Here is a 27,842-nt window from a genome sequence, read left to right on the forward strand (position 1 = left end):
TTTTTGTCTTTGCTTCACTTTATCAGAGAGAAATGGTTTCATGGATCTTGTTTAAGCCCTGTTGCGACCGACAATCATTTCCTTGAGGATGCATGGTAATGGATGCTTGATGAATAGAAAGTGAACTTGAAAACAACACTGCGCTGTAAATCATCATTTGGATCCATGGTGTGTTTTTTATAGTCATGGCAGCGTGTTCATCGGTTTTTCCATGTGCACTTGTTGGTGGAAAAATCCCAGGCACACAGTGAAGGAAACCAGAACAGCACAGAGACTCTTTTCACTTGGGCCAATTTTGTGACTTTTTCCATGTTTAGATGGGAAGATATTTATGGAGTACTTTATGGCATGACATTCTCACATATTCATCCAGATAAAGCTGTTTTGTGGTGTTGTTTACTGACTCTATTATTAAAGATGTGCACGAGTTTGTTGTTCTGAACGTGTCGTAAAATAAACCCAATCCCAGGCTCCGACACGCTCCATTAAGGCTCTCAGCAGAAGTTAGTGGGGAATGTGCATTAGCAAACTGACTATGCACGAGACTCCAGGGCCCTTGTTTTACTGTCTACACACACACACACACACAGACACACACACACACACACACACACACACACACACACACACACACACAGAAATAGCTGATGCAATGCTTCCAAGATACATGATACAAAGTCTGCTTTATTGGTTTCGTCATAACAGTCTTCATTCTCATACAATCACATTTGGGTTCTGCATATACAAACATGTTTCAATGAGCTAAAATGATCAACAAGCTTAATTTTTAACGGATTTAATTAGATTGTTGTGACATGCATGTCTGTCCACTGTTGAGGGGGCTTCAAACATTAAAGCTGCTTTGAGGAGAGTTTATTTGCAGGCTCTCCAAAATGGTTTTCACTCCCTAACAAACCAAACACATTGGGGAACAACCTAGTTTTTAAATGCAAAGTGATGTGAAAGTCATGCAAAAATCATGCAGCAACACAACATGAATAAACATGGCTGGTACAAACTGAACAAAATTCTCTCCTCGCCTTTGTTACGCAATTGTCCCACTCCAGAAAAATTTATTAATTCTGGTTTCATTTTGTGTCTGCTCTGACCTTGCCCTGACCCTTCACCCTAGAGAATACTTCACCAGTATCTGCCATTGATTGATTGGGGAAAATAAAAATGATTAATTAACAGAAAGCATAACGTTAAATCAGGGGAAACATTAACGATACTACATCATGTAGAAATGGCTGGTCCATTAAGATTGTAATGGACTTTTATTGAATTAAAATCAGCATATATTCCCCCAGTATGTGAATGCAAATACTTACAGCTGTATTTTTGTAATAATTAAAGGGAATTACAGTAGCTACTGAGAACTGAGAAAAGAGGGTTTTTTGTTTTGTTTTGTTTTTTCATGAAAACAATGCACAATTATTGGTCCTAAAATTAGGACTTTCTTTATGCAAGATTTAATTTCTTTTGATTTTAGGCTGAAAGTCCCAGATGATTTCACGCCATTCACCCTTTTGATGAGCAACTTTGACTTGGAGTGACTGGCAGTTAGTTAATAGTTTAAAAACTGTCCTTGTGGCTCAACTCAGACTTTGTACGTTACGTAATCATTGGAAAAGTTGAATGAAAAAGGTCAAACAGCTTGTTATAACCTTGTGTTTCAGGAAAAGCTGCACAAAATGAGCTTTTCTCAGCGGGTGGAGCGGATACTTCAAAACACAGAGAACACATGCTATCAGGTTTAATGGCGCATCTTTCCGTGAAACGGCAATGGAATGAACTGCGAGTTAATTGCGGGTAATTAAACTATCAACCGCCGACATCCTATGAACCCAAATAAAACACATGGAAGGTAAATGCAGTTTCAACAGCCTCATTTGAGAGATAGAAAATAGCTGTTACTCAACAGAATAAGATTCAAGCTCATCCAGGTTTGAACTTCACAACCCCTCTCCAGTCTCAACCCCACCCGACCGCATTTTCCCAGCATGGCCCTCAGCCAAAGTTCCCTGGGAAACAGATATGCACCTCAGGGAGATTGAGCTGTTAACCCGGGGCCATCATCCGAAGAGAGAGCGAGAGAACAAGGGAAGGTAAAACACGATGTTGAAGACTCATGCTACTTGCTCCAAATTATTGAAGATAGAAGTGTTTAAGAATACTTGTATGCAGATATGCACTGATAATTGGTTTTACCGATATTTACTCATCTACTTGATCGGTTCTTCAATGTTAAGTCAATAAACTATCCATGCATCTTTCTCAAAAAGAAAGAAAAAAAGATGCATTTACAAGTGTTCATCAGAGTACAAGACAGGACGGGTAAATAATTGAATGCATTACTTGCATAAATTTCTCAACTTTTTACGTAACATGCAGAATTAAGATAGACATAGCCCTCCAAAAAAAGAAATTAAATGCATTACTGTTTAGATGGCTAAAACATTCAATTATATTCACAATGCATATTTTTATTGTAGTGCATGATCAGATTTAATTTAGATATTGCGACAAAAGCAAAAACTGATTCTACATATATCGGCCATTGTACTTTTTGGTTTTAGTTGTTGGTATCAGTCATAAATAAAGTAAAAACTCAATCCCTTTCCCTGCCCTCTCTGGGGATTCTGACTCGAGATACTTTATTGACTGGAACCTTGTTGGACGTGTTTCCGTGCCAGATCTCAGTAGAGTGGGTGGAGAGAAGTGGATCTCCAGTCTCCTCCAGGCTTGAGACCAGGATTACACTTTCCAAACCCGTTTAAAACACACCCACTCTCATTAAGAAGGATATTGCACTGGAAAATGTTATTTTTCAGTAGCTGAGGCTGTTGAAATGGACAGAAGGCAAGAGCTTATTTCCCTTCCCAACATTTTTAACAGTCGTGCACAAACTAATGAAATTTCCCTTAGAGAAATAAAAATAATAATTTACCATGGTAACCACATCATAATTTTTTCACCAAAGTTACTATGATTAATGTTATTATTAGGTTTTCTGAAAACATCTTCAATTGCTTTAACGACATTTCAAGCATTCCATGCAATAAATGCTTCAACATTGATATTTGTTGATATTTTGGTTGAAACTGTGGTTATCATGGTACATTTTTGAAAGGGTTACATATAAAGGTAAAGCACCAAGAGTACCAAACAAACGGGCATTCTGGGCATGCACTCAAGCTCCGAGCACTTTCCACATTAAAACAAAACTTAGAAATGAAAAACAAGGAAATGACACAAATGTGGGACCTGACTGCAAGTTTATTTTTATATAACACTTTTAAAAACATGTATAAAATTGGTCCGGCTTTGGAAACAAGGCACGCAATGTCTTGATTCACGATCTCAGTGTTTGTATCAAGCATTCCCTATATAAAAACATCCAAATTACGGAGGATAAAATTCCGAGCAGCGAGACAACCATGCAAATAAACTTGTGTGATGCAGACTGAATGCTTTAATAGTAGGTCTCCCTCTCCACCCAACCTATGACAAAGATACAAAATTCAAATTAGTTTAGCAGGACAACTGCATGCATGTAAACTCTAACCTAGTGACCTAGGCAGCATTTCAAGTCAAACACTGGGCTCAATCACATATGTTCTTCACTAAGACAATCCCAGAATGCATTGCAACATGAAAAAATCCATCCGAGGTGGCAGATGGAGTCAACAGAAATCTTTAAATGATTAAAAATACTAACTAGGTTTTGAAAAACAAGATTTATCTCATTATGCAAATAAAAATGATCTCCGATTGTTTTGAGGCATGGTGCGATTTAATATTTTCTTACCTCCTGGGCTGCGTCGAATGATAAGTTTTCGGATTTCATCATAAATAAAGATGAGGAGTGAGTAAGGGAAGGCGCAGAACCACCAGTTTGGTCTGGAGAAGAAAACGTACCAAAATTACAAATCACACCTGTTCTAGACTATAGCTGTTTGATATGCATTACTTTAGCAATACAATTTCTCGATAAACTCTCTCAACAAAATACATTTTCCCCTCAAAATTCATTTAACATTGAGTGTCACCAAACACAAGAGTTTAGTGACTTGCATGAAAAATATTAGTAAGTAAATTAATGCAACAAAATTTTACAAATAAAACCGTAAAGCCACTATGGCACAAATGTCTAAATGTATTGCATAAACTGTCCTGATGCAAAAAAAAAAACTATAAAACTATTCTTACACTTAATAAAAATATACAACAAATGACCCCAAAATATTGCAAAACTTACTTCAATGGATACATTCTGAGGGCAACATCCATGCCTGGACAGTAGGACAGGAAAGCAGCCAAAGCCGTTTCTTCAAACAGTCCAAAGATGAGAATCTTATTCCTGCAAAGAACAAAAGTCACTTTATATCCGTTTTGGGCAAACCAAATTAGGACAAATTATTGGCCATCTACTCACTTCATTCCTTGCTGGAAGACTGAGTTTCTTCTGGTCTTGCAGATGATCAAATCAGCCCACTGTACTATTACAATACTGGTGAAGAAGGCTGTGTGGCATGTGAACTCCACAATCTTCCTCTGCTCGTATGTCTAAGATGGCCAAGAACATGAGTTCAGACGGGACTGTGGAAAAGCGGAATGATTGGAACATTGGAAGATTGAAAACACTCACCCATTGCTGGCCATAACTGTCCTCCAGGTCGTTCATGTATTTGTCGTCCCAATACACTCGAATGCCCAGCAATGACGATGGCAGAAAGCCATTTTCAGCCAAGATGACAAAATACGTGAAGAACCCGGCCAGAGCTTGAATCATTCCTGTGGAGAAAGCAGAAGCAAGGAGATTCAATCATCCAACTTCTTTACGTAACTGCTTTGCACCAGGGATGCAGAGAAAAGGCACTGCACAAGATGATCGTTTATACTAATAAAATATGAACTCTTACCGATCTGACCGTAGGCTATGCTAATGAGTCTTTCATTTACAAGTTTGTCAGTCTTGGGGTTTCTGGGTTGACGCTTCATGATGTCACTCTCAGCAGCTTCATAGGCCAATGAGATAGCAGGAACCTTGAAGATAAGAGGACAAATGGCATTTATGCAAGAACGTGATTTGGCTGACCAATCAAAGAAATAATTACTAGTCAAGTGTGGTGCTTACCATGTCTGTTCCCAGGTCAATGCAGAGAATGGTGACGGTACCCAAAGGAAGAGGGATGTTGGCAATGATGAAGAAGAGGAAGGGGGTGATCTCTGGGATGTTACTGGTCAGGGTGTAGGCAATGGACTTCTTCAAGTTGTCAAAGATCAGACGGCCTAAAGTGGAAGACACATTTGAGAATTAAGTCTTAAAGTAATCTTTATAATTCCTCAGTCAATTAAGTTTCCAATAACATCATACCTTCTTCTACACCAGTGACAATTGAGGCAAAGTTGTCATCCAGAAGGATCATGTCAGCAGCCTGTTTGGAAACATCAGATCCAGCAATACCCATAGCCACACCAATGTCAGCCTTCTTCAGAGCAGGAGAATCATTGACACCATCACCGGTTACGGCTACAATGGCACCCTGTGGACAAACACAAATTAATCTTACACCATGCCACGACACGCCTAAGTTCTTGTCCTAACCAACTACGAATCCAACAAGCCATTTAGTCAATCCTTTGGTTTCTACTGCTGTTGTGTCACGCTGGGTTGCTGCACCAACAGTTAAAGCTCACTGATCCAAAATCCTGCTTCTCATAGCTTTATATTAGACTTCAAATATGTTCAGTGTGGGCAGAAGTTACTTGACGCTGGAAACTGGTCAAGTTGTACTAGCCAGGTCAAGTATTTAACTCTTATCTTATCAAAACAACCTGGTGAAGTTTTGATTGATCTGAGATCGTAATGACAACTAACCTGTCTCTGGCAGCCTTCAACGATAATCAGCTTCTGCTGAGGAGAAGTTCTGGCAAACACAATTTCTGTGTGGTACTTCAAGATGTCATCTAATTGCTCAGGGGTCAGATCCTTCAGGTCACCACCATGGATAACACAAGCCTTGGCATCCCTTCAAAGAACATTACATGAAATGAAAAACTAAACGCAATAAATATCCAGACAAAAACATTCAAATCAAGGAGAAGGAACCCGTTACCTTGGGTTGACCTCATTAATAGGAATGTTCAAGCGAGCAGCAATGTCTTCAACGGTCTCGTTGCCCTCAGAGATGATACCCACTCCCTTGGCAATGGCCTTTGCTGTGATTGGATGATCACCAGTAACCATGATAACCTAGAAGTGCGAAAATCAAGATGTTTCTGGTTGTTTCTTCCAGACGACAAGCAGTTATTCGCAATGACTATGACGTACCTTGATTCCAGCACTCCTGCACTTTCCCACAGCATCTGGTACAGCAGCACGAGGAGGATCAATCATGGACATAAGCCCAATGAAGCACAGGTTCTCAGTGGGAAAGTTCACCTCTTCTGTATCAAACTGGAAATCCTCAGGAAACTGTTCGTCAGGAAGGTTGAAGTGGCAGAATCCTGTGGAGAATCAACATGTTGAAGGAAAGCGTAGAATGGGCATGCATAGTTTAGAAACGGCATTACAAAAAAAGCTAAATTACCAAGTACTCTTTCTCCAAGGCCACCAAGTTCCAAGTATGCATTCTGGAAGGCGTCCCTCATCTCATCATCAAGTGGCTGCTCTTTTCCTTGGATCAAAATAGAGGTGCACCTGTCCAGGATTCTCTCAGGAGCACCTTTCATTACCAGCAGGTGATTGGTTTCAGTTTTATTGCTATTGATGTTCTTATGGATGGATAGCTAAAAGGGTCCACAGACAGAAAGCGTTAGACATCATAAATGTATCCAAAGACTTGCCCCAAGCAGGAGATGGCTTTACCTGGTATTTGTTGGTAGAGTTGAATGGGATCTCTGCAATCTTGTTGTATCTCTCTCTCATCTCTTTCACTGATCCACAGCAGAGCTCGATACACTTCAGCAGGGCAGATTCGGAGGCGTCACCAGCCACGTCTCTCTGTGAGAGGAAACAGCAAAGTGTGAGAACAAGGAACAGTCTGTCTGTTGCATGTTAAGAAAGACTGCTTTGATGTTCCAGCAAATGCAAGCAATGCAGTTTAATTTGAGGTAACAGTCCAACAAATTAGTCCCATTACAAAAGTCAGAATTGGCAGAAATTGGAGGGTGTTTACAGGGAAACACTGTGTTCCAGTCAAAAGCTCAAGGGAGCTCAAGGGGCTAAAACAATCCCTGGAGGCAACCAGCAGAACAAAGCACAAGCAGTCAAACATGGCTAGCAAATAGTAAACAACTCTCCAATGGCGTCAGTAAGATGCAAAACTACTTTGTGAAGATCTGTCAAAAGATTTTACAGTCTGACAAAGTATCAACACAGACCTTAAGAATTGCGATACTTTCTTGCTCAGCAAGGAAGACGGCACGGTTGCACAGACCGGCGACACGTGCGAGGGCAGCCCAAGTAGCAGAGCTCCTGTCAAACGAGGTTCCACTCTGGTTCTCTGTTGTGTCTGCTTCATGAATCTGGTTGTCAAACCACATGTGAGCGACGGTCATTCGGTTCTGGGTCAAAGTTCCAGTCTTGTCAGAGCAGATGGTGGAGGTTGAGCCAAGAGTCTCCACGGCTTCCAGATTCTTAACCAGGCAGTTCTTCTTTGCCATTCGTTTGGCAGTCAGAGTTAAGCACACCTGGAAATAACAAGATAACAAGATAAATAGATACAGCGGTTTATCTATATTTGATATTACAAATAATCCAAGCTGTTATTGTTCTGCAACTACACAACTGCAATTATTCTGGCACTTACAGTTACAGTAGCCAAGAGACCCTCTGGCACATTAGCAACAATGATACCAATAAGGAAGATGACAGCTTCCAGCCAAGAGTATCCAAGGATCAGAGAGAGGATAAAGAAGGACACGCCCAGGAAGACAGCTACACCCGTGATGATGTGGATGAAGTGCTCGATCTCAATAGAGATGGGAGTGCGACCAACTTCAAGACCAGAAGCAAGAGTGGCGATACGACCCATGACAGTGCGGTCACCAGTGTTAATGACGACCCCTCTGGCAGTACCTACAAGCAAAACAAATTCCAATGAAAATGGCTACTTTTAACAAACACAAATTTGACTTCCAAAAGGCTTCATGTTTTTGTACCTTCAACACAGTTGGTAGAGAAGAACGCAATGTTCCTGGTCTCAAGTGGGTTTTCATTGGAGAAGTCAGGAGTACGACTCTGGGGCTCAGATTCACCAGTGAGGGAGGAGTTGTCCACCTGGAAAGGACAAGATTGCTTGTAGAGATGGAATGTGCCAATGGAGAAGACATTTCACCATGATTTAAAATGGTACTTCACTTTGCATCCATGAGCAGAAATGATGCGCAGATCAGCAGGGATTCTGTCACCACCTTTGACTTCCACCAGATCTCCAATCACAACTTCTTCAGCATTGATATTACTCTTCTCACCATCACGGATGACCAAGGCTTGCTACGGACAAAGTGGAAATTCACTTAACACCACTTAAGAAAATAAAAAGATCCTGATAATATGTAAGGATTATTGTCAGTACCTGAGGGACAAGGTTCTTGAAAGAGTCCATGATCTTGGAGCTCTTGGCCTCTTGATAGTACGAGAAACATCCAGTGATCATCACAACAGCAGAGAGCACAATACCCAGATACAACTGCACAGGATAGCAGAGGAGACGTTAGGGGTACTGCTATGTTATCTTAAAAGGCATACCCTTAAGAAACACAAACAGGGTTTTCTCCTTACGTTATCATTGGCAGGTTCCTCCTCGGAGGCAGCCAGGATGCCGTAGGCAAGAAAACAAAGGATGGCTCCAATCCACAGGAGAGTTGAGAATCCTCCAAAGAGCTGCTTGCAGAACTTGACCCATTCTGGGGTTGTTGGAGGTGGAGTCAAAGCATTGGGTCCATCACGTTCCAAGATCTCCTTAGCACGAGCGGATGACAGTCCCTGGAGAACGAGATAAGTTAGACAATGAAGATCCAGCCTGAGAGCTTTATGCCATTACACTTCAAAAACAGTCAATCCTTAATTTCAAATCCAGTACTGAATCAGATTTACCTTGTTTAAATCAGTGCCATATTTCCTATTGAGTTCATCCAGGGACAGTTTGTGATCATCCTACAACAGTGCAAAAAAAGAACATTTTACCATCTCATCAAAGACTACTGTAATAGTTTTGCCAACAAGTGTTTTGAATCACTAAACGGACTTACCAAGTCCACCTCTTTTTTTAGTTCATCCATGTCTTTATCCTTCTCTTTCTTGCCCTTGGGCTTTGACTTTTTGCCCCCCTGCTCAGAGGTGGCCGCCAGCTCATATTGTTCTCGACCTTCCTGTGGTGGAGCAGGCAAAAGCAAACATTAAATCTCCTGTGCACGGTCTAACAATAGTATTTTTCTTAAAATGGATGCAACTACTAGAATCTGTGAAATCAATTCAGAAATCACAAAGTGTGATGCAAGACTGTAACTTTTAACTGACAACATTTATTGATGGGATTGGTTTTTAGGATAGACTTGTAAATGCACAAGAAACTGGTATTATCCAACTTATGTGTGCAAGAGATGCATGTAAAATATTAGCAAGCGGTAACGTAGTGCTGATTGCACAATCCGAATGTGTAGTAATTAACATTTAACTTGAAGGAAAATTAACCAAGTGACCTCTACTAGTGTTAAGCAACAGTTCTTATCACAACGGCATTCTGTGAATACAATAGGTGACTCATTGTCTAGGCAAGCACATGAGCTGTTAAATGAACCACTAAAGTATAAAGCATGTGATTGCTAGTTTGCATTTGAACCAAGTTGATTGTCATTTTCAGTCAGCTCAGTAATCAACAGGCTCTTTGTTTGAAACACGATGTGTCAATTTACTGAATAAATATGCAATTATACGTTTTTCAGTATACTGAAAAGAGAAAGTCCACAGCATGTATGAGCACATAAAGACAGTAAAAGATAGTCTAGTTTCAGAAAATATCTAACCTACAATCTTATCTAATCAAACTATCTAACTTTGTGGCATCATAGACATAGGCCATTAACATACAACTGACATCTTTGATGACTACGGATCATCTTACTAAGATATTTATCTCAGCCTGAAATCTATTTGGTTTTGGCAGGTCCTGATATAAATCTGCAAGTACATCGGACTGGATATTTTTTTGCACATGAAAGCAACAGCTGATGCAAGTGGCCACAAACAAAGAACTCAACACATGTAGTGCTCAACTGAACATGACAGCTTACTTCAGCGCTCTCTCGTCTGCTTATGCCTAGTCATCAGGTTCAATATGCATATGCACATGTGTGTGGAAAATGTCAAAAGGTTGAAAGAAAGTGAGCCAGAGGGTGAAAGATTAATCAACCATGGCAGAACCAACTCATAAATGGTCACATTTGTGAGAGAATATTCTGTTTGGATGCTACCATGTTAATATTCTTCCAAATATTTCCTACCTTGCACATAAGCCAAAATCGGTTCGCTCATGCATATCAGTCCTATCATACTGGGACTTTGCCCTGTTGCCATTGGAAACAGAGCCACACCTCTAGACCTGTGAATGGGTTAAGTCACGTGTCAGACCCAACACTCTTTGTTTCAGAAGTGGCGAATGAACAGAGGAGGGTGAAAAGAAAACATGGTGTACAAACTCCTCCACACCAGTCACAGGTCAATTAGTGCTAAACTACAGCTTTTCATAAGCTCATTTCAGTTTAGGAGCACGGATAGAAAATTAACAAAAAAGTACAGTGGGGCCCAAGAGTTTGCATTTTAATACCCAACCTGACATCAAAGATTACATTTTTTAGCATAAAAAAAAAAAAAAAAAAAAAAACTGTAAACTTCAGAATAAATAGAATATTCTCTCACAAATGTGACCATTTATGGTATTATACATTCATGAACAAAACCTGATGATCATGCATGATTTTAGACATTGCAAAGAGCATCTTGATTTTCAATGAATGAAGAACATCAAAGGGTCACACGGTCACTGACACTCATTTAACTAGTCGCCTAAAGATATTAACATTTTCAAATTCTAAAAAGTCGCAAATTACAGATTTTCAATGTAGTCTGAGACTTTTGGACCCCAATGTAGTTTAAAAAAAATGTCAAGATAAACATCTATGCATTCTGGAAAGTTATTTCTTTCTCCATTCGTGGAGGAAAAGCAACGTTTTAGAATGGAGGTTAAATGCATTTTACTATACACACAGTACCAAAAAAGGTAAGGGGGCCATGAGACAGCCTGTCGGGGTCGGCAGCCTCTGTCAGATAGGATTGTCAATGACAAAAGGTCTCACTAACACAGAGTGACCGATGAATGGAAAGAATGTTAAACCCTTGGGAGACGGAATGTCAGTCTTAGCTTATAAACACACTCGGGAGAGCGACTACACAGCTGTGGTCAACACCTGATGCTGGTCCAAAAACACACAGTAAACTAACATTTATGTATGAAACAATACTTTACCCTAACTTCAAAGTACCTTACAGTATAGTTTAAATACTATGTATATGAATACGGTTACATGGCATACGTTTTGGTACTACAATACGATGCCATCTACAGTACTTTAAAAGGTTAAATTAGCACATATATATAATATATGTCAATTCACATTCTGATTTCAATATGACACACATAGCAAAATAGACTAAATGCTGTTATTTAATTTCGGTCTTCTGTACACAAAGACTACAACAACCCTGTGTCTGCAGAGGCGAGACATCTGCCCCATTGCGGTGGGATTTAATGGGGCTGGGGGCGTAGCTCAATGCACCAAACCCAGATGAAACATGCGGATGGCTGTTTGCTCTCCATCACATGAAGCATCCTGGGACTGAATGCATAATTTAAATATACACTGGTGCTCAGAGCCTCACATTAGGGAGTGGTATTCAGCTCTTATGCAATGCCACTGCATACTGGAATCATATTAGGAGTTAATGAACCCCACAGGAAGCAAATCAGAAGACTATGACTGAATGTGAAAAGAGAAATGGAAATTTAAGCATATGAGGTGTTTTACAGCGATTAACATTCATTCACCTTGATTGCAAGACACAAAAACGATGCTCCCGTTTATTTGAAGTCAAGCATTTGTTGAACCTACTCAGCCTGAGATAAAGATGACAAACAGACGCGATGAGAACTAGTCCACTAACACGAGACAACTTTATCGTGTCAACTACACCCTCAAATGTCACATGGTTTACTTGGCGTTACTGTACGGTTAGAGACAAAACATGAACCACAACATCACGCCATTACATTTGTACTTCAAATAGTTGAACTACGCGTCGCGTTCATTTAGAGGTTTTTAAACTATCTCGTAGTTTTAAATGTAGTAGTTTGACGAAATAGCTCGTGGTAAAAGGGAGTTAACTGTTTATCTTGTGTAGGAGTTGCATGAATAGTCATATTTTATGGTTAAACGCTACATTGCGATTTTCAGTATACGGGTAGTTTAAAACGAGCAATACACGTGCTAGTGTTTTGTTGAAATAAAAATGTGGAGTATTTTTTTTAATACACACCTCAATCACCCTCAACATTTTAAAGGGATATTTAGACTCTTAAGTGGATGTATGTCAAGATTTTGAAACAATGTATCTACACCGAATATTTAAACTAAGCGCGGCGTTCCATTTCGAGGTTTACGCGGTTAAATTGTTACAATGTATCTCGAGGTTTCGTTAGTCAGAAACACGTTGTCGGCCAAGCTAGATGTAAAGTAAAGGTAAAAAGCTGACGATTTTTCTCAGAGCTGCTAAACGTAAGGGTTACACTTAGCTGTTCTATTATTAGTTCAGCAATATAAAAGTCACGAGATTGACTTTATCTGCTTCGACAAACAGGCCATGCAACATCGCGGCCATATAGGAGGAAGTTTGTCTGCTACATTCCTGAAATCTTTGTACTGAACCAAGAAAGTCTTAAAGGGGTGCTTGGCTCTCTTTTAAAGCCACAGACCTCAAACCTGTTGCTCCATCCGAGAATACAGACTTTATATGGTTTAGACGAACCCTCGCGCACATTTCATTCATTTAAACCAACTAATTTGAATATTCGAACTGCGGAAGTCTCGCGCTCTGGGAAGCCATTTGGAACTCTTTACCAAAACATTCGAATTACTTTGAAACAACCTGTTTGAACACGGAAATTCCAAAACAGCCTTTAAACATTAAACGACAAAACACGTTCACACTTACTCCTCGTCCCATGTTGCTTCTTTTGGTTAAAAACGACCACCTGAGTTTCCAAAAGAAAAATCCAAGTTTTCTTTTTAAAACAACAAATTAAAAGTCCCCAATCCCGTTTCCTTTTTTCTCTGGGCTGTTTTTCCTTGGTCACCGCTGGACTTGTCGTTCAACCCGGACACGCATCCAAGCCGCGTTACAGTCTCTGAACATTCAATGCTTATATATACAGTGGGGTTTTTCACTGTGACGTCTGCCCGGATTGTCATGGTAACGCGGAGGAAAGGGGCGTGGTCTGCAGGGGAGGCTAGATCTGGCCTGGGGGATTGTGTGTCAGACTTTTACCTCTGAACTTTGATCACGTTGAAAAAATGCCCATGAATCTCTTCTCCATATCAGAGTGAAGATACTCTTTTTGTTTGATCTTATCTTTATGAAATGCGGCCGGGTAGTATATTAAGTACTTATAAGTACCCTTGAAATCTCTTGAAAGTTACTACCCTGTTAGAAAATCCAGTTTGAGATTATAGCTGTGTTTTACAACATGCCTTCTAGCTGGTCATGTTCAGAAAACCAGCTGGTTTACTGCAGGTCTACCAGCATGTACCAGACCATCTACAATCCAGTTTATCTATGATTTTACATCTCTTTAATCACTACATGGTTGCATGCAAACCTGGTTTAAAATGTGTTTAAAAGTATTAAACTATTTACTATTAGCAGTTAAAAAGTATACTATCAAACTATTAACATGGCCTTCTACTTGTGGCATGTGCTTAGACAAGCGAACGTAATCATGTTCATGGTGTTAATCAGTCTAAAAATAACGACTTGCTTGGTTTTTCATTGTCTTATATCCTACATACAAGTGCAATTTTGTTAGAAAAATACATTTAGCAAATTAAAAAGCTTGTGTTCACTGTAAATAATGTGAATGTTGTTGCATTTACTCATTTATATGGGTTAATATAGTATTAAGATACCATACACTAATTTGAGCTCAATTTGTCAGGCTATTTTTGATCTTATTTCATGGTCATTATGTATGTTTTTCAGGATTATCTTCATTAGAGGGATTATGCTCATTAAACACATGTAGGCTATAGTGTGTGCTGATGATGGAAATTGACCGGTTGAAATGGTGCCTGTTGGAGACTGCATCTTCAAAGTAGGGGAGCTAAAAATATCTTGAATTTTATTTACAAGCTGTGGGCTCTAGCCTATAAATGTGTTGTCATGGAAACTATCATGTCACCCCCCTAATTTTAGACTAGAAGAACGCCCTCTAGTGATAGTAGTGAATTCTGATGTGCCTGATCACGTGCTGTGCCTATCTTTTCTGAAATGTCAATAAAGCATATTTTAAATTCTTGTTGCTTAGTTAACTTTTGCTTTTTAGATAGATTGGTATTGAGCATTAATGTATTGAAACTGAGCATTTGAGAGGAGTTTGGAAATGTTTGAGATAATGTTCAGATTGAGATAAATCACTAGTAAGCTCAATGATGTCATCATCACAAGTGTTTTTAATCATGATGGAATATTGCATCAGTTTCTATTGTTCTTAAATTAAACTGATTACAGTTACTAAAGACTGCCACTACCGTTGGTGTTTTTACACCTGAAGAAGACATACAGTAGTTTAATTAATCAATAAAGTGATTAAAGCAATTTTCCTATCAGTAATGTGATTTTTCTGGTTTTACATTTTATGTCTCTGTGAGGTTCAATATTTTATTGTTGGCTTCAGTGATTTGTTCACTCTTAAAAATAAATGTTCTTTATTGGCATCGTTGGTTCCATGAAGAACCTTTAACATACATGGAACCACTAAAGTTTCTTTATAGTGGAAAATAAAGGTCCTTTAGTTTATTAAAATGTTTTTTATGCTTCACTCTTAAAAATAAATGTTCTTTATTGGCATCGTTGGTTCCATGAAGACCCTTTAACATCCATGGAACCACTAAAGTTTCTTTATAGTGGAAAATAAAGGTCCTTTAGTTTATTAAAATGTTTTTTATGCTTCATTCTTAAAAATAAATGTTCTTTATTGGCATCGTTGGTTCCATGAAGACCCTTTAACATCCATGGAACCACTAAAGTTTCTTTATAGTGGAAAATAAAGGTCCTTTAGTTTATTAAAATGTTTTTTATGCTTCATTCTTAAAAATAAATGTTCTTTTTTGGCATCGTTGGTTCCATGAAGACCCTTTAACATCCATGGAACCACTAAAGTTTCTTTATAGTGGAAAATAAAGGTCCTTTAGTTTATTAAAATGTTTTTTATGCTTCATTCTTTAAAATAAAGGTTCCATAAAGTGCAGTGATCCATAGACCAATAATTTTCGGTTCCACAAAGAACCTTTCAGCATTCAGTTCTAAAAAGAACCTTTTTTTTTCCAAGTGTGAAGAGCATTTTAAAAATCTAAAGAACCTTTTTCAAAATAAATAACTTTTTATGGAATGGAGAAGATTACATGGATGTTAATGGTTCTTCATTACTAATATAAAATAAAAGATGGGAAGAAAAATAATAAGTCAATGCTTTTGCGTCTTTGTGAGAGAAAGCAAAGTTTCTCGGGGAACGCAAAACGGTTTGCGAGAGAACGCAAAAGCATTGACAAATATTTTAGGGGCTCTATAAGAATCTTTATTTTTAAGAGTGTACGAAAAAATGGATCTTTTAAGAACTGTTGACTAAAAGGTTCTTTGGTGAACCAAAACCAGTTCTTCTATTGCATCACTGTGAAAAAAACCCTTTTGGAACCTTTATTTTTAAGAGTAGAGAGACAATGCTCACAGTCAATACTCTTAGGTTACCAAGAACTATAAAAAGAAAAGGAGTGGGTGAAATCATGCTATCTTGCTCATATAAATCAACACTTCATCTGCATCTTTTCAGATTCATAGAGCACATTGAAGACACAAAACCAAACTCAATCTAAGTTCACAGGTTTATTGATTGAAAATGACCAGATTCTGTATCATTTTGAAAATATCAAAACGAATGTCTTCTTGCATGTGTTTGCGACATGAAGTCTTCTTGTTTCAGTAGTATGTTTCTTTTTCCACCCAGCCTGAAACAAAACAGCACAGATATTAGAGCCAGTTCATTCTTAATCTCTCAAAGCACTGAAAAACAACAAAACGCTGTTAGGAAAGTTATCAGAAGTCCCATTCATAATCCAGGGTTAACAGATACTTTAGCTTTAAAATGAAAGCAAACATAGTTGATATCAATGTCGAAGTCTGTTATTACCTCCTGGGCTCCGCCTAAGGATATATCTTCTAGCTTCATCATATACGAAGATGAGCAGCGAGTATGGGAAGGCACAGAACCACCAACATGGTCTAAATCATAATAACAATGTTAGGTGGTTAATGGTTTTCCAAAGTGCTATATGGCATAAAAAATAAAGAAAAAAACCTACTTGAGAGGATACATTCTCAAAGCAACGTCCATGCCTGGGCAGTAGGACAGGAACGCTGCCAGAGCAGTTTCTTCAAACAGTCCAAAGATAAGGATTTTGTTTCTATGAAAGAAAAGTGGTGAACATTATGACATGGCCTTTTAAAATAACACATATTACACACGTTTATGTCTGGACCCTTTGTTTACACACCTCATTCCCTGCTGTACAATGGAATTCCTTCTGGTTTTACAGATGATTAGATCAGCCCACTGCACAATCACAATACTGGCAAAGAATGCCGTATGGCACGTGAACTCCACAACCTTTCTGCGCTCATACGTCTAGGAATATAAACAGATGAGCAATATTAACATGATTGATAATTCACATTTGCAGACATCCCACCTTGCATATTGATATATTGCAAATTATATACAAGATCCCTGAAATCGAGCATGAGAGAGAGAAGCCCTGTTTCCACCTAGTATTACCAAGACAGCAACAAAAAAAAAAAAATCCGATAATACCAGGTGAAAATGGTAATATTTCTTGGCTGACCAATTGTGATTGGATCACCAAAAACGCACCTTACCCAGACCGTGACATAGTGTCGGCCCAGATCCGGGCCACATCTGGTACATGTGGATTCCATGTGTACCAGATGTGGGCCGGATCTGGACGAAACTATGTCGCGATCTGGGTAAGGTGCGTTTTTGGTGATCCAATCACAATTGGTCAGCCAAGAAATATTACCATTTTCACCTGGTATTATCGGAAATTTGTTTTTGCTTGGTGGGATGTATGCATTTGTTGTTTAATACATGTTTTTGATTTATAGAGCTGTGACACCTACCCATTGCTGGCCATAGCTGTCTTCCAGGTCGTTGAGATACTTATCATCCCAGTTGACTCGAATTCCTATTAAATCGGAGGGCAGGAATCCATTCTCGGCAAGAATTACAAAGTAGGCAAAGAACCCTGCAACTGCTTGCATCATACCTAAAAATATGTATGATGACATTAAAATTTAAGTTAGGAGGGTCTGACAATAGATTCAAATAATTGTGTATAACCTGCAATTAAATGCAAATTTGCAAATGTTTGTTCGTTGTATGTATTTATGTAATACTTAGCATTTATTTTTGAAATTGTAGTGCATTCTATTTTAATTAAGTTATTTAGATATTCTTTAAAAACAGTAGGTGGCGCTGTTCATATTTAGCAATTACAAAGTTTCGTTGACAGTTTATAAAATGTGTTAAAAGATATAGCCACCCTTCCTGGTTGTGCTTCATGAAGCCGTGGTTTACAGTGAATTTAGAACAGCTAAGCTTCGCTCAGCGTCATGCCTAACAATGCCATAAATTCACTGTAAACCACTGGGGCTTATTGCTTTAGGGCATGTTCACACGTGTAGTTTGGTTTGCTTGGTTTGTTTGGTCCGGACCAAAAAAACATTTAGTCCTGTCTGCCTAGCATTCACATTGGCATTTTTATGTTGATTCTAAAGATACTGAACCTAAAGGCATGGGGATGTCATATATTTTGAGACGGAACTTACCGAACATCCAAAACAATGCTGTGTGCTGGGCTAAATGTGCTCGTTGTATGTGCGTAGCCTTCAATTGATGGTATTTTGACCAGCTGAGAACTCGCAAAGAGCTTATAAAATGTGTAAAGGCATTAAAACAGCGGCAGGAATCCCTCCGTCATACACAAATGAAGATGAGACGCGGTTCAAATGCCTGTACTGAACTGTGCTGGGCAACATCACGACTATGACGAGAAAAAACAGGTTTGCTTGAGCATTCTGTCCTTGTTAGGGTCGTTGTGACATTTGGTCCGTGCTGCGTTCATATTTCAGTCGAACCACACCAGAGTTCGTTTGGAAGTGGAGCGAGACCCATCTTTTCAGCGGTCTCGGTCCTCTTGTTTGGTGCGCACCACGGTTCGTTCACACTTATTCAAATGAACAGCACTAACACAGCAATCGCACCAGGGTTCGTTTTAATCGAACCAAACATGCAAAGTGTGAACACACCCTTAATAAGTAACAAAGACTGCTGCAATGCATTAGTACCATCAAAGGTGTGTTTTGCTTATTGGTGATATTTTGTATGTTGAGCATCCATGCTAATTCATTTAAATGCTATGGTTAGAGTAAATTAGTTAACAATATTTAAGAACAATAAAGTTCTTGTTTAAAACCAGGTCAGTGAATGAACATACAGTAGAGCTAACAGGTATAAACATCTGTTTAGAATAACCATGCTCTTACCGATTTGACCGTAGGCCATACTTATTAGCCTCTCATTCACCAGTTTATCTGTTTGAGCGTTTCTGGGTTGTCTCTTCATGATGTCACTTTCAGCAGTTTCGTAGGCCAATGAGATAGCAGGAACCTGTGGAAACATTGAAAAACAAATCAAATGCAATGCAAGTGCAATTTCATTCCATGCATCCATTCATTGCCAAGATAAGGCCACATTTCCTGGTTGGGATGCTATTAATTGGCATCACCATACGATTATCTGAGAAAAAGCAGGGGAGGATCTGTAAGTTGGTTTATTTTAAAGATGGTGGAAACCATGATCCAATGAAGAAAAAGAATAACACGGTTCAAAGTTATTAGCAAAAATGTGTCAAACGTTGAGCTGTTGGGTAAGTTAACTTAACATGGTTAAGTCTCTTTGATCAACTGAGCTCACAATGCTTTTGAGAAAAGCAGCCCAGATTGTTTATAGAGATGAACAGGAAAATAACGATCAATGATGGAAAGAGAATTCAATTCTGCTGTAAAGTAGCTCTATACAATAGTATCATTGTTCAGCAGAAGTCAGTTCAGTGTTGATTCAGTTCAGTTCAATATCTGTAAAGTTAATCAATTAAGAAATTAGTTCAGTTCGAATGCAGAAAACAATCATCCAGCTCAGGTCAACTCTCATCCAAATGATCAATCAGTTCACCAAATTTCTATACGTTTTACCATATGGCTCCAAGGCTGCCAACCCAAAGAAGAAGAGGAAAACTAATCTATACAACAGTTGTATATGCACCTTCAATGCTTGACACCCCTGATTCTCATACTGAACAATATTCTACACACAAAAAAAATGTGTCCTTTCACCTACCATGTCTGTTCCCAGGTCAATGCAGAGAATGGTGACTGTGCCCAAAGGTAGAGGAATATTAGCAATGATGAACAAGAGGAAAGGTGAGATTTCAGGGATGTTACTGGTCAGGGTGTAGGCAATGGACTTCTTCAAGTTGTCAAAGATCAAACGTCCTAAAATTGAAGACACATTTGAGAAATAAGTCTTAAAGAATCCTTAATAATTCCTTAGTCAATTAAGTTTCCAATAACATGTCATACCTTCTTCTACTCCAGTGACAATTGAGGCAAAGTTGTCGTCCAGAAGGATCATGTCAGCAGCCTGTTTGGAAACATCAGATCCAGCAATACCCATAGCCACACCAATGTCAGCCTTCTTCAGAGCAGGAGAATCATTGACACCATCACCGGTTACGGCAACAATGGCACCCTGATAAGAGCAAAAAATCCATTAAAATGGTCCCTGTTGGGTAAAATCATCTACGATCAACTAGGATTGGATAGATAACTCTCTGACGGTACCTGTCGCTGAAAACCTTCCACAATGATCAGCTTTTGTTGAGGAGAAGTTCTGGCGAACACAATTTCTGTATGATGTTTCAGGATATCATCCAACTCGTCTTCACTCATATTCTTCAGTTCTCCACCATGGACCACACAGGCCTTAGCATCTCTAGAGGCACACTTTGTGTTAGCAGACATCTAGAGTAAATGCAAAACGTGTTGTCCATAAAGTTTTTGTTTGAGATGGCGAGTTTACCTTGGATTAACCTCTCCAACAGGGATATTCAAACGAGCAGCAATGTCTTCCACAGTCTCGTTGCCTTCTGAGATGATACCAACACCCTTTGCAATAGCTTTAGCTGTAATTGGATGGTCACCAGTAACCATTATAACCTGTAATAGAAGATTCTGAATTAACATTTGATGAACTGAATGTCACTGCAACAAGAGCACAAAGGTGCAACATATTCAAACTGTGGATCTTGAATCAAGAACAACATCTTGATTCAAGACCCTTTACAATAGCCTTAGCTGTAATTGGATGGTCACAAGTAACCTGCGATAGAAGATATAATGCTTGATCATCTGATTAATTTACTTTAATACAGGTACAATATAATCAAGCCATCAGTCTTGAATCAAGGTGAAGCAACACCTTGATTCCAGCACTCCTGCACTTGCCCACAGCATCTGGTACAGCAGCACGAGGAGGATCGATCATGGATATAAGGCCAACAAAACACAGGTTCTCAGTGGGGAAGTTCACTTCATCAGTATCAAATGCAAAACCCTCAGGAAACTGGTCATCAGGGAGGCAAAAGTGGCAGAAACCTTTGAGAAAGAACACAATCACTAGTGTGCATAGTCATAGTTTTTTATGGCACATGGAACTTCATAAGGTGGCTTTACCCAGCACTCTTTCTCCAAGACCTCCGAGTTCTACATAAGCATTTTGGAATGAATCTTTCATTTCATCATCCAAAGCCTGCTCTTTTCCTTGAATCAAAATGGAGGAGCATCGATCCAAGATTCTCTCAGGCGCTCCCTTCATTACCATCAGGTGCTTAGACTCTGAGGAATTGAGATTCTTGTGGATTGAGAGCTGGAAAAAAGCAGATTAGGTGTTGTTAGGGCGACCAGCCAAATCTGCAAATCTCCAAAGAATACATCAACAAAAATACCTGGTATTTGTTGGTGGAGTTGAAAGGGATTTCAGCAATCTTTGTGTACTTCTCTCTCATTTCAGTGACTGAACCACAGCACAGCTCAATACACTTCAACAAGGCAGACTCAGAGGCATCACCAGCAGTTTCTCGCTGCAAAAGATTGATTAAGTTATTTTACTAATAGAGTCTTTACAAACATATATTTACTGCTGGACCTCTAAAAGTCAATCTAATGGTAAAACATCTAGATATTTAAAAATATCTAAATATCCTAAAGTTATAAATATTGAGAAACTCAAGCACACCTTAAGAATTGGGAGATGGCTCTGATCAGCAAGGAAGACGGCACGGTTGCACAAGCCAGCAACACGTGCAAGAGCAGACCAAGTAGCAGAGCTCTTGTCAAATGAGGTTCCACTCTGGTTCTCTGTTGTGTCTGCTTCATGAATCTGGTTGTCAAACCACATGTGAGCGACGGTCATTCGGTTCTGGGTCAAAGTTCCAGTCTTGTCAGAGCAGATGGTGGAGGTTGAGCCAAGAGTCTCTACGGCTTCCAGATTCTTCACCAGGCAGTTCTTCTTTGCCATTCGTTTGGCGGTCAGAGTTAGACACACCTATATGAAGTTACAAATTCAGCAATCATTTTTGGCTCAAGTGTTCTAGAAAAGAATTTGAAAAGTAGATACAGTTGACTAAACAAGAAGCATATGAAAGAAGCACCCTGACTTACAGTTACAGTGGCAAGGAGACCTTCAGGTACATTAGCGACAATGATTCCAATCAGGAAGATGACAGCTTCCAACCAACCATATCCAAGAATCAGAGAAAGAATGAAGAAGGACACGCCCAGGAACACAGCTACACCAGTGATAATGTGGATGAAGTGCTCAATCTCTTTAGCAATAGGTGTTTTTCCACCATCCAGGCTGGAGGCAAGAGTGGCAATACGACCCATGACGGTGCGGTCACCGGTGTTGATGACAATCCCTCTGGCAGTACCTATTGAATATTGTAACTTTTAATTACATAATTAGGGGTTCAAGCACATCGCTCTGAAACCCAATTGTATTGTTAGAATTTCCAAGGATCAGTATTCTCCTCTAAAAGTGATCGGGCAGACCAAACCATAAGTTGTAGAGACTTGAAACTTTGAGGGATTTTGAGGGCTCATTACTCCTAAACCTTTTGTCTCAGGCTCAAGTGTCTTATATCGTTGTAATCCTTGATCCTCAAATCCAGATTCGGTTGACACCATGGCGAAATTTTCGGGTATTTTGGATTTTTAGAAAAACCTACTTTTGCGAAGTAGTCCTAGGTTTTACGCCCAATCGGAACCAAACCAGTGCATACAGATTCTCTGGAGTCTGATTGTAAATAATTACAAAAAAATTTGAAATTTCGATTCATGTCCATGGCTACTTTTACTAAAACGGATAATTTCACCAATCTTGGTACACCTATGTATGGGCTCAGTCTGTGGTCATGTGAAAAAGGACGCAGCGACTGGCCACTTTGTGGCACTATAAAATAAAATAAAAACACAAAAATGACAATAGCTACACAAATGTCAGAACAATTGAAAACTGGCATGCAGTGTCTTTGTCCAAGGTGCCACAGTTGTCTACGAGGACATTCGCGTATCTCAAAAACATGGCCACTTTCAGCCAATGATGTTTGAGCATCTGTCAGACAAGGTTAACGAAGGCCGATTGGAACGAAACTCGCTGGGCCTGTTTGACTCACGGCCCTAGAGGCCTGTGAGAAATGTGAAAGAAATCCAGCCATCAGAGGGGGGCGCCTCTGGATTGTATATCACGCGATTTTCACACATGCCCACGACATTCATACCACATGGTAGAACAACTTTCCTTCAAGAACAGCCACTGTCAATCGAATTGTTCGTTAAATATTGGAGATTTCAAAAACCTACTTTCGCGAACTAGTCCTAGATTTTTGGCTCAACCTCGATAACTGTTAAAAAGCTTTAAAAACATATATTTCCTTAGTAAATTCCCTGTTTTGGCTTTAAATGGTATTTTCCATCTATGAGAAATAAAACATAATACCTTTATACGCATGTGCTTAAAGGCCTTAAAGCACTTGAACCCCCTTAATTGCTGCTTGCAGCTATATATTTCTGCCATTGTTTTTGTTATCCAACTAACTTTAGCTGTTTTATCATTGTACCTTCAACACAGTTGGTAGAGAAGAATGCAATGTTTCTGGTTTCCAGGGGATTTTCATTGGAGAAGTCAGGAGCACGAGTCTGGGGTTCAGATTCACCAGTGAGTGAAGAGTTGTCTACCTGCACAGAAGGAAGGAAGATTTCCATGAATATCCATGTTGGTCCAGGCTTGTTTATGGTGGTTAGTACTGGTTTGGTGTTGGTCTAGCTTAGGGGTGTCCAATGCTGTTTTACCTCTGTAAAACATTGGCCCACCAGGAGCAGGTTTGTACACTCCTGGTCTAGCTGGTAGACCAGCATAGACAACCTGTTCACCAACAAAACCTTGGTTGACTTGCATAGTAACTAGGGATGCACAATATATCAGCCACCATATCGGTATCCGCCAATATATGTTATCGTTATTGGCCCAATAAGAAAATTTGGTAGATATATCATATATATCATATATCGGTATCGGAATTTTTTTTTATATCCGTGCATCCCTACTAGCAACCAGTTAGACAAAAAAATCATTCTGGTTACGCTACTTAAAGGGATGGTTCACTTTGAAATTAAATTTTGGTATGTTTTAGCTTACCTGAAGGGCATCCAAGATGTAGGTGTCTTTTTTTCCGCAGTAGTTTCTATTTTGATATTTTTAGGTCAAACCGTTCTTGTCTGACAGTCATATTATGCAGGTCTGTGGTCACGGTCTCAAAGAGCATGCACAGAGTCCAAATGAAAACAATTCCCCATCGTCCAAATTAAACAATTCCCCATCGTAAGTACACATTGATGGCCTAAGACACGAAACGAGCGGTTTGTGTGAGAAAACGAACAGTAGTTATATCGTTTTTACCTCTTATAAAACAACCACGTCCAAGTGATCTGAGGGCGCGGGCGCTTCCTGCTGTGTGACGTGTACGCAGACTGGTGCATAGATATATATACACTAGATGTCGCATTAAAGACATTCGTTCCAATGAACTGCCGTAGCCAAGGCGACCTCTAGTGTATATATCTATGCACCAGTCTGCGCACACGTCACACACCAGGATGCGCGCTCGCCCTCAGATCACTTGGACGTGGTTGTTTTATAAGAGGTAAAAACAATATAAATACTGTTCGTTTTCTCACACAAACCGCTCGTTTCGTGTCTTAGGCCATCAATGTGTACTTACGATGGGAAATTGTTTAATTTGGACGATGGGGAATTGTTTTAATTTGGACTCTGTGCATGCTCTTTGAGATAGTGACCATAGACCTGCATGATATGACTGTCAGACAAGAACGGTTTGACCTAAAAATATCAAAATTGAAACTACTGTGGAAAAAAAGACACCTACATCTTGGATGCCCTTCAGGTAAGTTAAAACATACCAAAATTTAATTTCAAAGTGAACTATCCCTTTAAGAAGTCTGGTTGCTGGCGACCAGCATTCAAAACACAACATATCTATGTCAGTCTTTTCAACAGTATAGGAGTATGTTACTTTTGTCATTCTAATGAGCTTTAGGTCTTACCTTGCATCCATGTGCAGAGATGATACGAAGATCAGCTGGGATTCGGTCTCCACCTTTGACCTCCACAAGATCTCCAGCGACGACCTCCTCAGCATTGATGTTCTTTTTCTCTCCATCACGCACAACCAGGGCTTGCTACAAAACCAGAATGTATTAAAACGACTAGTTTTTTTGTGAGAGCTAAAATGTCTATCAGAATTATTTTTGAATTCCAGTACCTGAGGAACAAGGTTCTTAAAAGATTCCATGATCTTAGAGCTCTTGGCTTCTTGGTAGTATGAGAAGCATCCTGTGATTATGACAACACCAGCAAGCACAATCCCCAGGTAAAGCTGCAAAAATTATTCAATACAAACAAAGAAGTGATGTTTGTTGAGATATTAACTATTTATGCATAATTAAGAGAAGACCATTTTTGCTCCATAGTACATTGTCATTTGCGGGTTCGTCTTCGGAGGCAGCCTGGATTCCATATGCCAGGAAACAAAGGATCGCACCAATCCACAGCAGCGTTGAGAACCCACCAAAGAGCTGTTTGCAGAACTTGACCCATTCTGGAGTCGTAGGAGGTGGGGTCAGTGCATTCGGCCCATCCCGAGCTAAGATCTCCTTTGCACGGGAAGAAGACAAGCCCTGCCAAAAATGATTTAAAAAAAAATGAGTTGTCGTAGGGTAAGCAAACTCAAAACAGAAGCTGTGGATTTTATTAAAAAAATAAAATAAATAAATAAATGAACATAAATATGAGACTCCAGATAGATATTGTGTAATAACTGAAAGGGGCATGCTGTCCTTGAGCCGTTGGAGTGAAGTAAAGGTCAAGGTAGGGCAGAGGGTTTGGTCCAGGTAGGGGCGGAGCAAATAGTCGGACACCACCCACTGCCCTATGTCCGGGTTTGCTTAGGACAGCTCGAATAATATTAGGCACATAGGTTTCAGATCCATAGTTACATAAGTTGCAAGTGCTTGAATTAGAAGTTTTCCATTACAATGTATAATCTTCTGTTTCCAATACATATGATCTACTGTTTCCAATACATAACTACTGTTTTGCCTTGAACATGTCTTCTGTGATCTGGTTAACATCTTACACAGATGTCATATATATATATATATATATATAATGTTTGAGTAAAAGTGCTTTGATTTGACAGAAAAGAGCTTAATATTACATCATTTCAATGATTTTTTTATTCAGGTTACTAGCTGTTCTTTTTAAAGGTAGATGATAACAATAATCATTTATGCTCATCTAATCAGATAAAAAAGATGCATATGAACTATTTTAGATGCAATGAGATTTCCCAAAAGTGTCACTAAACTCACCCTGGTCAGGTCAGTGCCGTATTTGCGGTGAAGCTCGTCCAGCGTCAACTTGTGGTCGTCCTGTGGAAATGAAAAGAGCCTTGAAATCTCAGTTCCCCACATTATGATTAAATGGAGTGTTAAAAGTATGTTAATGCAATGTGTATTTTCTGAATGCACTTATATACACACCAGATCCACTTCTTTTTTAAGATCGTCCATGTCCTTTTGCTTTTTTTTTCCCTTTTTTGGCATTTTGGCTCCATCCTCTGAAGTTGCCGCCAATTTGTACTTGTCATTCCCCGTCTATCAAGAATAACAATACTTTGCATAAGCAATAAACACATTGCAGATTTAAAAAAAGCAGAGCATGAGATAAAATAAAAAAACACAACAAATGGAGCAACAAGAGTAGGAAAGCAAACTGGCAGTATAATAAAATATGGTCCACTCACGCCAAGCCCCATTTTCCTCGTTTATTCCTAATCAAAATGTATGGATTTTAGATGTCGTCGTTCTCCTGATAGCCTCTCCGGAGACAAAAAGCTCCTGTGTGTCCAAGCCAGGTTCACAAAATTTATACCCCGCCAACTCACCTGTTTCAAGGGAGGAGTTTGAGGAGATTAGGGAGGAGTTTGGCTGCTGTCATCGAGTTTTAACATTTATTCAACCTTCATCCAAACAGGTAGGTCATGTCATTGACACCAAGATGAGGAGCTATAATAATCTTATTACTAGACCTGTGGTAGTTTACACAACAATTTACTAGTATTTAAAAAACCTTCCCTGTGCACTGATTTGTCTTCAACATGAATCATTTATTTGCCGATGATTAGGCACCAGCTTATTTTTATGACCTTTGGCCACTGCTCCATTTCCAAGGTAAGTGATGAATGACTGAGTAAATTGTGTCCGTCGGCATTCAACACCCAGTAATAAATCTGATAGATCAAACTACGTTTGCACACGGCCACAAACGTATCTCAAGAATTCTGAATGTGAGTTTTGCATAGGCTTTGTCCGTGTTTTGTAAACGGCTCGCTATCTTTTCTCTGTCAACAGTGGATTAAGTTGAGTCCATATTTATGCTTTTCAACAGCTTATATGTCGGTGAGCATGGTTTGCACATTTCCTTTTGAGTTTGCATCCATTTGTTTGGTAAATAGTCCAGGAAAACCAGGAGCAGCTGGAGCCTGTTAATGACAGCATGCTTTAGGAAGAAGGGGATGAAGTGTGCAGATATTCAAGGTGAAAACAGGGTTGTGGGAAAGTCAACAGTGAAGATCAGCCAGACAGTCGCAGAAATTCATTTTAGTGGTTACATTTTAATTTTTTTTTCCTTATAGGTCTGGCACTCATTAACTTGACTGGATCATGAAATGGGGCT

The 27,842-nt window shown here is 39.3% G+C and overlaps 2 protein-coding genes across 2 annotated transcripts; both read right to left on the bottom strand.

Annotated features, from left to right (window-relative positions):
* Window positions 1-784: 784 nt before the first annotated feature.
* LOC307154292 (sodium/potassium-transporting ATPase subunit alpha-1-like) lies at window positions 785-13,512 on the bottom strand. Its single transcript, XM_079864058.1, has 22 exons — window positions 13,277-13,512; window positions 9,262-9,381; window positions 9,107-9,166; window positions 8,792-8,995; window positions 8,586-8,699; window positions 8,369-8,503; window positions 8,170-8,287; window positions 7,818-8,086; window positions 7,390-7,698; window positions 6,875-7,009; window positions 6,597-6,795; window positions 6,338-6,513; window positions 6,123-6,259; window positions 5,885-6,035; window positions 5,381-5,549; window positions 5,141-5,295; window positions 4,926-5,049; window positions 4,652-4,797; window positions 4,439-4,569; window positions 4,262-4,363; window positions 3,812-3,903; window positions 785-3,504 (listed from the first exon to the last, which is right to left on the bottom strand). Exons 1-22 carry the CDS (start codon window positions 13,286-13,288, stop codon window positions 3,476-3,478), a joined length of 3,087 nt encoding a protein of 1,028 aa, XP_079720184.1. The 5' UTR covers window positions 13,289-13,512; the 3' UTR covers window positions 785-3,475.
* Window positions 13,513-16,201: 2,689 nt separating this feature from the next.
* LOC307154293 (sodium/potassium-transporting ATPase subunit alpha-1) lies at window positions 16,202-27,013 on the bottom strand. Its single transcript, XM_079864059.1, has 22 exons — window positions 26,911-27,013; window positions 26,648-26,761; window positions 26,477-26,536; window positions 25,580-25,783; window positions 25,369-25,482; window positions 25,151-25,285; window positions 23,647-23,764; window positions 22,190-22,458; window positions 21,765-22,073; window positions 21,475-21,609; window positions 21,203-21,395; window positions 20,949-21,124; window positions 20,550-20,686; window positions 20,312-20,462; window positions 20,051-20,219; window positions 19,809-19,963; window positions 18,956-19,079; window positions 17,531-17,676; window positions 16,888-17,018; window positions 16,696-16,797; window positions 16,524-16,615; window positions 16,202-16,341 (listed from the first exon to the last, which is right to left on the bottom strand). The coding sequence occupies exons 1-22, from the start codon at window positions 26,920-26,922 to the stop codon at window positions 16,313-16,315; spliced, it is 3,075 nt and encodes a 1,024-aa protein (XP_079720185.1). The 5' UTR covers window positions 26,923-27,013; the 3' UTR covers window positions 16,202-16,312.
* Between the last annotated feature and the right edge of the window lie 829 nt (window positions 27,014-27,842).

Source organism: Squalius cephalus (assembly GCF_949319135.1).
Source record: "Squalius cephalus genome assembly, chromosome: 2".
Lineage (NCBI taxonomy): Eukaryota > Metazoa > Chordata > Actinopteri > Cypriniformes > Leuciscidae > Squalius > Squalius cephalus.